This window comes from Cynocephalus volans, chromosome 11 (assembly GCF_027409185.1).
Source record: "Cynocephalus volans isolate mCynVol1 chromosome 11, mCynVol1.pri, whole genome shotgun sequence".
Taxonomy (NCBI): Eukaryota; Metazoa; Chordata; class Mammalia; order Dermoptera; family Cynocephalidae; genus Cynocephalus; species Cynocephalus volans.
This window is the reverse complement of record NC_084470.1, coordinates 85,898,657-85,911,168: the sequence shown is the minus strand read 5'-3', so window position 1 is coordinate 85,911,168 and position 12,512 is coordinate 85,898,657. Positions and strand designations below refer to the sequence as shown.

The window sequence follows — 12,512 nt, the reverse complement described above, 5'->3', positions numbered from 1 at the left end:
GAAGTCTTAGACTATTTACAAGGATGTGAAATATCCACTTACATGCACTTCTCATTTTATAGAAGAAACAATTAATGGCAAACTAAGGATTGGAACCTTTATCTCCTGCTGTGGTGGGGTTTGGATCTCCCCACCTCTCAGTGCAGCTGTCATGAAGTCATTACTTGTGTCATTGTTTGTTTAGTGCTGTTCTTCCCTGATGGCCTCTCAATCGCACGATGGGAGGACTCCTGTGAACTTTTTAAACCACTGTATCCCAGTAACTTGTACAGTGCCAAACGCATAACATGAACCCCATAACTATGTGTTAAATGGATGAATAAAGGAATGAATGAATGAGCGGCCTCTCCCACAGAAAGGAAACTTGTATTCAGGGTGCCATCTCAGGATTTACATGATTTTCTGAAAGTGAATCAGGCAGTTTAGCAAGCGCATTGCCTCTTTAAACACCATTTAGTAAATGGCCTTGGATTTTTCTTGAGTGCATTCCCAGACCTTAAAAAAAAAATCCCACCCTCACCAAAGCTGTCATCAAAGCCCATAGAAGAATCTATCCCTTGAATGTAAATTAGAAGCACATTTAAATAGACAATAAGGTGGCATGCAAAATATTTACTACTTTTACTGAGTTAATGGTAATTTTCTTTTACTTTCCTATCTGTGAAATGGGAATAGTAGTAAGGGGTGTTTTGAGGATAATTAAGATCGTAAAGCACACGTAGCAGAGTCTAATGCCTTTATTATTAACTACAAGTATCTCATACTTCATTTTTGTCCAAAAGTTGAACTACCAACTTTGTAAAATGTTTTGATTGTAATGCAATTAGTTTACTAAGTATGCTTATGTTTTTGTGGCTTTTCCATCTAGAAACTTTACCGCTCACCAAAAGCTGATAAGCTCCAGGATCCAGGTGGCACAGTCCATGCAGGGGACTGCACAACTATTTGCTGAGTGATTGAATAAATGATGCTTTAAGATTAAAAGTGGTCTCATTGCCATCATTTCATTTCACCCTTTACCAACTTTGTGAGACGGATGTTATCCCACTTTTACAGATGAGAAACTTAAGGCTCAGGAAGTTTAAGCTACTTGCCCAGCATCACCCAGCACCTGCAACTCAAACCCAAGTTTTCTCATGCCCTGAGCCTAGACATTTCTGTTAGCTGTCACCAACTCTAACTCTGATTTCTTTCTTTCTTTCTTTTTTCCCCAAAAGGAAAGGATGAGCAGAAGCCCCTGACAGAATGGTTTCTCGTTGTGCTCATGGCAACCATATGCCTCATCTTGTTGACTCTCTCACTCGTGTGTAGAACGTAGGTATTCTTCACATTGGGTGCTTCAATTTGATGGAGTCTGACTGAGCCTTGCATGTTTACAGTCTTGCTGTGCATCCGTTAGATGGAGGGTTCCTGTTATCAGGTGGAATTTACAGCATTTTTGTTCCTAGGCCACCTTTCCAATGTGAATGTGGAACAAACCAGAAGTGAGAAATATCAGCAGGTGATTTATAGCAACTGCGCAGAGAACAGCACGACCTGCAGCCATGACACACCCCTTCTCACATGTGCCAGCAGCCCATGAATTTCTGTGAAGGGTTTTACCTTTGTTCTCTTTTGATTCCCGCACAGCCTCTGTTCTGTACTTGGTTGTCTTTGTTAAGCACCAGCACGGGCCTTTTCCATCTCAGGAAGAGGCAGGCAACCTGGAGGCTGAAATGCCCACAATGCCTCTACGTGTGGTCCTCGATTACCAGCTGCCAACTCCTACCTAGCCCTTCAGTCACCCTGTCCCTGAGGGGCAGATTGTTCTTAGGTCAAACACAGATTCTTGCCATGTCCTGTGGATCTGGTGGTCTTTCCTGGAGCCTGCAATGACCCCATAAGCACTCTCCACCCATTTTAGCTTTCAGTAAGGCAAAGTACTCTTAAGGAGGCTTAAGAGCATGTTCTGTCCTGGCCCTTTCACAATTTAGAAAATGACTTTCACGTTAAGCAGAATTACTATTACAAATGTTATATTCAGATGGCATCTATGGGTTGGGGCATGACAGTTCAAAGGAGGGGAAAAAGAAAGAAAATAAACTCTGAGCCCACACAGCTGAGGAAGGAAGGCTACAGCCAGCCCTGCAGCACGGTGTGGTGCCACACACTTGACGTACATGTCCGTTTGCAGAAATGAGGCCTGCTAACATGCATCCCCATGAAGCAGTGACCGTCCTGTGTTTCCTGGATGATTCAGAAGCCACCTCAGAGCCTTGCAGTACCCCCACGGTCTTCAACTATTCTTACAATGTAGATATTTGGAAGTCTTGGTCAATAAAGATTCTGAATTTTAAAAAGATTTGCAATTACCTAGGTCAATTTTTTAGAGTAGATATTTCAGGACAAAAGGGAAACTCATGCTCACCTAATTCCTTCCTTTACTCTGTTTTTAGAGGTCACTTATGGACCAAGCTGTTTCCACCCGTTCCAGAACCAAAAAGTAGCATCAAAGATCTCTTTGTAACCATTAACTATGAGGTAATGTTGAAAGTTCTTATGATGTGTCACTTGTGCCCAGGGTTGAGTCCCCTGGGAACTGTCATTGGGGTCTTGGTTTTCTATATTAGAAGGCAGGGTTTTTACGCAGGAGGCCAGGAACCTTTCTGTTACTCTGGTCATTCTGTTCTTTGGCTGATTGTTTTGTCATGCATGTTTATGATGGTCTTTACATATTGGAAGGGTCCTACTCAATTATAGTGGCCTCACCAGTCAGACTGGAATTTTAATTTCATATCAGCTATGTCTTAACTGGCCTTGGGCAATTCCTTCAACCCTATGAGTCCTGACTTCCTTTTCTGCATAGTAAGGGTCACAGATGAGATTGTCCAATGTTCTGCTCAGCTCTGACGTTTTACAGCCCTACATTTCTGCACAAGTACCCTAGTCAATAAAGACTTTTCAGGGCACCTTTTGCTCCATAGTATAAAAAAACCGTAGAGAAGGCAAGTGAGGCAAATGATTTCCCCAAATATGCATTTTTTTAGGCCTATTCACCATTCATAGCAATTAGGTTAAGCTGAGTGGTCGCTTTCCTATAGCTATTCCACTGTTCTAGCACCATTTGTTGAAAAAAAAATATCGATCATCCTTTCCTCAGTGAATTACCTTGGCATCCTTGTTGGAAATCAGTTGTCTACGTATGGGTGGGTCTATTTCTAGACTGTCTATTTGGTTTCATTGATCTATTTGTCTATTTTTATGCCAATACAACACTGTCTTGGTTACTCCAGCTTTATTGTAAACCTTTAGACCAGGTAGTGTAAGATCTCCAAAAATGATTTTTTTTCCCAAAATTGTTTTGGTTATTATAGGTCTTTTGCATTTTCACATTAATTTTAGAGCTAGTTTATCATTTTCTACAAAAAAAAAAAAAAAGAGCAGTTGGAGTTTTGAGTGGGATTGTGTTGAATTATGATTAATTTGAGGAGAAGTGATATCTTAATAATGTCTTCTAATCTGTAAACACGGCATATTGCTCCATTTATTTAGGTTTTGTTTAATTTCCCTCTGCAGTGTTTTGTGATTTTCAGTGTATAGTTATTGCATCTTGTCGAATTTATTCTTAAGCTGAATGATTATTTAGATTAGGGAGGGGTCAGGAAACTTTTTCTATAAAGAGCTATAAATATTTGAGGGCCAACTGGTTTCTGTCTCAGCTCTTCAACTCTGCCATTATAATGTGAAAGCAGCCACAGAAAATGTGCTAATGACTGAGCATGGCTGTGTTCCCATAAAACTGTATTCATAAAAGCAGGCAACAAGCCAAATTCAACCCATGGGCTGTAGTTTGCCGACCCTTGATTTAGGTCATGCAATTAATTTTATTAATAAACTTAGGTTTCTCTCTAATAAAGTAACTTATGATTGGATGAACTACCTGGTGATTTGTTATAGGGAAAGGAAAGGGTTGATGAAAAACTCACTGAAATGGCTAATTTCGATAATGTGTCTTTTCTTTAGCATTTGCAGTTTTGGTGTTTGGAGTAATTTCTAGACAATAACAGTTACTAATCTATGAAAGCAGAAACTGGAGGCTGACAAAAGAATCATTCTGCCCTTGGTTCAATCCTGTGGTCTCCTTTCTCAGGGGAACAGCCCATCTGCTCGTGTTCACCCAGGGCTCTTTTGGAAGGAGAGTGGGCCCAGCGTGAAAGTTTGTGTCATGTCATCCGAATGTGTGTTCACGATCTCTCCTTGCTCTAGTGTACTCAACCCTGAGAAAACCCATTTGTTTTAAGCGGCAGACTGAAGTCATTTGTCCTGGCCTCTTAATGGTACATCTTAATGTTGGCATCTAATTTCCCTACAGAGTCCCAAAAGATTTCCTTTAATAGTGTGAGGTTGGTGAAAGAAACTGGCTTAAGAGCTTATTGTGTAAGCTTGTGGTTTGTTGTTAATTAAAATCAAGTCATGTGTGTAAAATAACAACTTGGGGTAGACAAGCTGGTTTCAGAATAAGCAAAGGATTAATGTCAGAGTTCAACACCGCCTGGCTTCTCAGGACAACTCACTTCTCACATTGCAGCATTTCACGTAAAAACAACCCAGAGAGAGAGAGAGAGAGAATGTGGAATTGGGGAAACAAAGTATCGTCTGGTGCTCTCAGACCTATGGCTTAAGTTGCCCACCTGAGAGTATGTGAGCCAGTGCAGAGCTGACCACAGCTGGGCCCCATGTGGCAATGCCCCAGCCTCTACCTCCAAAGGCAAAAACCTTCCAACGTACATTGGGAGGCTTGGCTATAAGGATGACAAGACAGCCCATTAGTGCCAGGGCAGTGACAGCTGGGAAGCTTTCGCTAGTGGGAAAGGAAACCCTCTTCTTTTAATTATAACTTGCACCCCTGAGCATGGTGTGGGTGCCCAGTGTCATGAGACCTAGACAATATCTGCCATCCCATAGCTCTCCTTAAGCAAGGTTTTGCTTGTTCAGACCTTAGTCAGAAATTGTTTTGTAACATTCAAGAGACAGTGAAGGAAGGAGGTACATTGGCCTTTGACAGTAAAAGAAAAAAAGGCTTATTTAAAAAAATTTTATCCTGAGATTTCAATTTGTGAGTATGTGAGACTGGTTTCCAGCTGTTCTTTGTTCCTACAATGGTAACCTGAGAGGGTTCCTCCCACATTAGTCAACTAAAACTATTTAAAGTATTTATAGCAGTGACCATGTGTGTTGTGTTCATCACTGTATACCGGATGCATAGCTCTGTGTCTAGTGTAGGTATTTTGAAATGTATTGGATGAGTAAATGAGGTAAAGGAATGTGATCTTTTACAGGCAGTATTTTTTTGTTACAAATTTTCTAATTAGCGGCATTATTTATAATAACTAAAATTGAACATAACTGCCCCAATTGAGGGAAATACCAAACTGTGGATGAAATATGATGGAGCTATTAAAAATGATACAGCCAAAGAACATGTAACAATATAATTTAAAATATTATATGATGTTACAGAGAAAGAAATCAACATGCAAAGTTGTTTATTTGTGTGACTTCTTAGAAGTGTAGAGACAACTTCATGCCTAGAAGAAAGGGCTGAGGAAAACAGTGGGCTGAGTTTGGAAGACAGGTTTATGGCTAGGTATTTCATTTCTCCTTCCTAAGTTATTATCCACATTTTCTTCAGGGAACATTTATGATTTTTATAAAAAATACACTTAAAATAAAACCAATTGTAAAGAATTCAAAAAAACCAAGAAGTTCTCTAAAAGACATCTAAGGAAGGATGATTTGTTTTGCAGAAAGCTGGTTCCAGTGAAACAGAAATTGAAGTCACAAGTTATGTGGAAGAGCCTGGATTTGACATCCTGAAAGATTCTGTGGTTTGACTGTCACTGCTACATTCTCAGATGAACTCAACACACGTCTCAGTGATAAGAACAGGGACTGCTGTTGCTTGGCGAAGAGGGGTTCAGAATTTACTGAACATCACTTCAGCTGTAAGGCAATGCACCCAAACATACCAGTCTCATAACTCTTAAAAGTGTGGGTATTTCATCAGAATCTCCTGTTTTTCTCCCCACATTGTACAGGGTCGCACCTCCTCACCTGCCAGTCTTTGTGATTTGCATGACTTACCTCAAACTTTGTTTGCACAAGAGACAATTTTTAAGGCTAACATCAACTGTGTTTACTTCTGGCAGTGCTGGCTTGGCTGTTTAAGTTGCCAATAGTAACACTCAGCTAAAATCTCAAAAAGAAAGCATTTTGCATCAGCCTGGAGTGAATCATAAACTTGGATTCAAGGCTGTATTTCCTGTAGTGAGTGGAAGCCACAGATTCATGGTGCTTTTTCCCCTCTGAGTTCTACAATAGTTTTCTTTCAAGTAGTGTGTATATATGAGAGATAAAGAGAGATACAGATTATCTCAAGCGCCATAGGCCTGAGCCGGAGGGCATCATCTGAGGCAAAACTAATTTAAAAACATAAAGAGCTAAGACATCACCCCATATTTAAAAAGAGGACAGGATTTTGTTCAAGATTTTAACTTTGAAGGCAGCCTTGATATTCTGGAAACATACTGAGAAAGGCATTGAGCATCATTCAGTTGTGAAGGGGGTCACTGGATCAAGAACAAACTTTCTGAGAAGATGTGAGAAGATGGTGCTGCCAGAGACTTCAGGGCAACTTGTTGGTGAATTAGCACTAGGTTGATCCTAGTCTCGTGTTTGGAAGGGTTTCTTCCGTCCATCCCATCAAACAGACCAATCTATAGAGATGTTTCCTCCCAACATCTTCATATATGAATGGATCTGCATCCAGACTGGAGGCCTTTGTGATGGGTGATGCAGGTAGAACCAGGTGTAGGCATGTTCTGGGCAGACTTGGGGCAGGAGGAGAGTTAGAAGAGACCCAACGGTGTTGATTCTACATGGCCCTGGGGCCAGAAGCTTAAGACAGGGAAAGGAGGTAACACTGCTCAGAATCCCCCTCCATGGCACACTCTATATGCTTTCTGGAGTTGGTTTAGTAAGTTTTGATTCAACATTGGGGACACATTGATTACCATATATTTCCAGAGGTTATTTTTCTGATTAACATATAACCATTCATTGTAACTAGTGGAGACTGGGCCAGGATAATAGGCGGAGCAGTCATGACAGCTGTCAGTTATTGATCATTTCCCAGTGTCAGAGTGCTGTTCCAGATACTTCACATGTCATCTCTAATCCTGACAAACCTGCAGTGTCTTAGAGTCATCCGTATTATTGCTCCTATTTTACAGATGCAGTCACTGAGGTTCAGAGAGGTTGTTAGGTAATGGCGTAGCAAGGAGTTGAATACTAGGCTCAGGTGACCCCAGTAATGTGGAGGGGACTGTCAGGGAAAAGCTGAAACCTGCTTAGGGGTGGGACTGAGGAGTCAAGGTCCTTGGAGGTGCCGTATTGATCCAGAATGTCTGTGAATAGTGTTCAGGAATCTATGTTTTAATGAACACCTTAGGTCAGGTGTTTTCAAACTTGAGCATGCAGCAGAGGCATCTGGAAGGCTCATTAAAACACAGATGACTGGGCTTCCATCTCCTTAGGCCTCTGATTAAGTAGGTCTTGGGAGGGGTCTGAGAATGTGCGTTTCTAACAAGTTCCAGGTGATGCCGATGCTACTGGTCTCCAGGCCACACTGTGAGAACTGCTGCTCTGGGTCATTCTAATAAATATAAAAGTTTGAAAACCAACTGTTGAAGGAGTGATAGAAAAGGCCTGTCCCAAAAAACTGCCCTTTTTAGAGGGCTCAGAGCTCCCTGCCTGATCTTTCATTGTTATTATTTCTTATTCTTAGCATATTCATCATTACAAACAGTAATGGTTCCCCGTGCCCTCCCCCTGACCTGTCACTCCCCAGCCCTCTCCCTTCCCTCCCCCCATCACTAGTGTCCTTAGGTTTTTTCTCTTCTTCCAAAAGTTCAACGTACTACTGTGGTCTTTTCTTTCTTTTTTTCCTTCCTTCCTTCCTCCCACCCTCCCTCCCTTGCACCCAGTTATGAGTGAGAACATGTAATATTTCTCTGTGTCTGCTTATCTAGCTTAACATAATTTTCTCCAGGCTCTGCAGCAGCTGTTGTTGCAACTGGCAGAATTTCATTCTTTCAAACCAGAGCCTGGAGGCCTTGCATTGTGGGAACTGTCTCTGCCTAGGAGGCTGGAACAGAAAGGTGCCACACCCACTGTGACCAGTTCTTCATTGTTCAGTGTGGTGCTCCCTTCAGAGATGCCTTCCTCAACCTCAGCAGCCAGCAATCACCTGGGCTCTGACAGCTCCTTGCACTTCCCTGAGCTGGTACCACCATCTGGCCCTCGGTATACTTGTGTCAGGAGTGACACAGAGTAGCCCATGTGGCCTCCCCAGTGGACTATGAACTTCTTCCTCACTTCTCGGCTTGTGGAAGTCATACTCGTTCTTTGGGAACCCATATCCAACACCACCACCTCCATGAAGCCTTCAAAAGCAGGGTTGATTGATCCTGCCTCTGGACTTGCATTCTGGCCTCTTCCCCTTTCTTGAAGCTACTGTATTGTAGGATTTACTGTCAACTGTTGAGATGCCTCCCTGCTAGACGGTCAGCTCCAGGAGGATAGAGCTCATGGGAAGTGCATCTTTTTATCTGCAGGGTTTAGGACAGTACCTGACCCTTAGGAAGTATAAATGCTTATTGGACCCTCAACCCTCTGTCAACCTTAGCACAGCACTTTGCATACAGTAGGAATTCAACAACATTCAGCAGAGATCATCAAGACCTACAATAACATCAGGAAGAGGAAGACAGATGTCTAAAAAGAACATGACTGGAAGTAACCAGGAGACCTGTGTGCTGACCATTGGGCTGCTATGGCTTGGATCTCTTTTTGCTGATAATGTGGCTGACTAGTTATATATAAATTGCTGTGTAAAAGGAGTCGGGTTTCCGAAGTGGCTCATTTTGAGTGGTCTATACTGTTCTCACTAGCTTTGTCATGGCAAATCAGAATTTGAACATTCACTTAATGGTAAATGCTGTCATTGGCAGGTTGATGTAAGTGGAGGGCATGATATTGGCTCCCACCTGGACAGGGTGGAGAGTCACCTTTCTCCCAGAGCCTTAACAGCAGTGGAACCAGAATTAACATGGTTTGCCAAGACATCCTTTCCCATAAGGATTTTAGCCCAATCTCTTTGCTTGGCATCTGGAATTTGCAGTGAGCAGCATAGGGGGAGTGCTGGGGAGACTGGAGGGTGAAGTTCATGACTGCCAAGAGCTCTACACCCTGAGCCTCATTAAAATGCCTCAGGCCTCAAGCTATTTATGCAGGCTGGGGAGAATCCACGTGGGCAAAGCACATCCTGATTAAAAATCCAAACGTTTTCATGGTGAGACTTGTATGTGTCAGGACCATCTGTTGGTGGAATTAATAAACCTTAGGTGCTAATTTGTTAAAGAAAAAGTGGATATGTGGAAGCGAGAAACAGAGAACTGAAAACCGTCTTTGATGGCACAAGTAAAGGTGAAAAACCTAATTAGAATGGGACTTGGTGTTAACCTCAGGATCTTTTTCACAGTGACTGTGTAGCTGTTCCTGCTTCTATGTCCTACGCATCGAGTTCCAGGTACAAACTTTTTGAAAACCATTCCTTTCTTTAGAATGTTGTATTGAACTAAAAGACAATTTTGTTTTTTCCCCAGTGTCCCTCCCTTTAGGTAACAGATATGAATGTAAATGTGGTTCAGACAAGAAATGTTTAACAAATGACAGTGAATTGTCTAAGTCTGTAAATTGTAGAGGGGTACATTACTCATTTCTTTTCTCTTAAGTATTCCTAAATATTCCTCTTCTCTGTCCCACTACTGTCTTCCACATCTCTCAGCTAGGACTATCGCAGAAGCCTCTGAACTGACCTCCTGGCCTCCAGTATTTCCCCCTTTGAAGGATCTATGTAAAAGGCACATCTGCCCCCAATACTCCTGTCCAAAACCCTTAATAATTCCCATCACCTTCAAGTTCAAGCTCCTTTTAAGGCAGAGTCCACTATGTCTCAGCTCCTCAGGAGCTCTCTAGCCCCAACCCCAAGGACTACCCTCTCTATTATGATCAACACGCTGATTGTTTCTCTGCAAGCACCACGCTGTCTCATCCCTCCATGCCTCTGCCTAAGCTTTCTCTGGTGGAAAAAAATCCTTTTCATTCCTTTTTTTTTTTTATTTTGTCATTTTATTTCTTAAGTCTCTGCTCTTTGCTACAAGGAAGCTTTCCCTCAATTTCCAGTTTGAATTGTGTCCATCTATATTCCTTCCGTTGGACTCTATTTTATCACTTACTACATTATTTAAAACTTCTCTGTCTCATTACAAGAATAAACACTCTGAGGTCAAGAATGGCGACTTATCTTTGTATGTATAAGCACTGTGTAGGAACTGATGGTTGAGCTTAGCCAGACAATGAAAAAGAAGGTGGTTACTTAAATGTATACAGAATAGAAAACAACATGCAACTTAGATCCTGAAGAACTAAGTTCTTATTGGTAGACTCAATTATTAAAGCTGTGGGGTTACAGCAAAAAAAAAGTCATCACTGGAGCTTACAATAAGGAAGCAACAGGAGGTCACAGTTGGTGTGGTGCTTGCTTTGGAAATGCCTCCTTCGACCTGAACAGCCAGCACTTACCTGGGCTCCTTGGAACTCCTGTGCACTTCCTGAGCAGGTACCATCATTTGGCTCTTGGTACATGTGCATTTTGTCAGAAGCAACAGAAAGTAGTCCAGGTGGCCCATGTGTGTTATTTTAAAGTCCTAGTGGACTCTTCAACTTGAAGGTGAGTTATTAGGTTTGTTTCATTTATTACAATTAAAAGCAAAGATTTGTCCCTGCCAGGTGATAAAATGAAAGAACACTTAAACCTGGGGGCATTGGGGGTGGGGAGGATGGCAGAAAAGAAATCAACAATAAAGTAAAGGTGTCATAGTTCAAAGGTCAGCAAGCTTCTTCTTAAAGGACTAGATAAATATTTTCAGCTTTGAGGCCCACAGTCTCTGCTGCAACTAATCAGTTCTGCTTTGGAGTACAAACTGCAAACGTCGCCATGGACACTGTGTACGTGAGCGTGGGCGTGTCCCAATTACAGACAAAGGGCAGTGAGCTAAATTTGGTATCAGTACGTGGCTTAATGAATCCAAAATTTGACACATTTGGGTGTGCTGTTTCTTTTTTTCTTTTCCATTTTTCTTTGTAGAAAAAGCAACCAATTTGAGAAAAGAACAATTATGTTTAATCAAATAAAAATCATCCTATTGTTGGGGAGGGTCAGTGGTGAAAAAATTATTTGTGTTCAACTGAACTTAACCTTGTAATAAAGTGATTTTGCAAGAAACACATGGCCAGCATTCTGTTCATATTAGTATCTGTCCATACTTTTCATATCATTTTTCAAAGAAGTGTATATTTCTGTCTCATCCAGTAGAGGGAAGGCTTAATCTTATTTATCTCAGTTTCCCCAGTGCCCAGTGCCGTGCTTGACACATAGTAAGTACTCAACACCTTATTTGTTAACTGCTAAATACAGGAGGAACAGTGTGGCCAGTTAAGACAGCCAGTTATTTGGTCTCAGATATTTGGTCCTAAAGACTGGTAAGTGGTGCATCAACTATAGTTTTCCAACTAGCTGTGCTATCCTTTTTGTTCTCAGCAGCAAGTCTATTTCCTCAAAATATTTCTGGAATTTCCCTACCTCCTTTTGGTCCCCCTGTCAAAGATCCTTTTGTCTCAATACTTTCTGCTGCAGCTCTGAACTTCACCCCTCAGCCCGGGCTCTCTGGACACACACACCCCATCCTAATGCCATCCAAGGGAAGGGGAAAGGAGAGTTCAGCAAACCAAACAGAACTTGAAACAGCAAACCTCATGCCTGACCCTCAGAACCTTTGACCTTTAGAGACCTGACAACAAGTCAGCAAGACCCTAGAATTTTGAATTAGAAATTAATTACCTCAATAAAGGGGTGTGGGTGCATCTTCCTCCCTGCATAAGGTTGCCAGATTTAGCAAATAACAGAGGAGGCCCAGTTAAATGTGAATTTCAGATAAATATTACATGGGGCATACTTATAGTAGAAAAGTATGATTTTTTTTTTTTAAATCTGAAATCCAGGTTTAACTGGTCTTGTCATATTTTATCTGGCAACCTTGATCTTGCAGGATAGCTTGAATTTGAAGAAACAGCTCGATACCTGATGTCAAGTACAACAAACAAGAAAAAAATACCATTTGCAGTCAAAGAATGAGAAGCAACCAAGCTGGGCTAATTCGGAACAGAGAAATCACCACACCTGAGTTGTGTGGGCTCTCTCTGCCAGAATCCTACACTTGGAGATTGGCCCATGTTCCCAGTCACTTTTCAACAACTAGTCTACAACTTCCTTGAGCTCACTACCACCTTTTCTTCTTGTTACTATATGGGAACTGGTCATCTATCTATTTATTTATTGTTTATCTATCTAT

General features: G+C 41.6%; 1 protein-coding gene across 1 annotated transcript in view; it reads left to right on the top strand.

Annotated features, from left to right (window-relative positions):
* Positions 1 to 8,374, top strand: part of IL5RA (interleukin 5 receptor subunit alpha) — a 29,451-nt gene extending 21,077 nt beyond the window's left edge. The window contains exons 8-11 of the mRNA XM_063113415.1: positions 1,218 to 1,314; positions 2,436 to 2,520; positions 5,787 to 5,867; positions 8,090 to 8,374. Of these exons, the coding sequence (XP_062969485.1) occupies positions 1,218 to 1,314; positions 2,436 to 2,520; positions 5,787 to 5,867; positions 8,090 to 8,374 (548 nt within the window). The remainder of the gene's footprint in view (positions 1 to 1,217; positions 1,315 to 2,435; positions 2,521 to 5,786; positions 5,868 to 8,089) is intronic.
* The last annotated feature ends 4,138 nt before the right edge of the window (positions 8,375 to 12,512 follow it).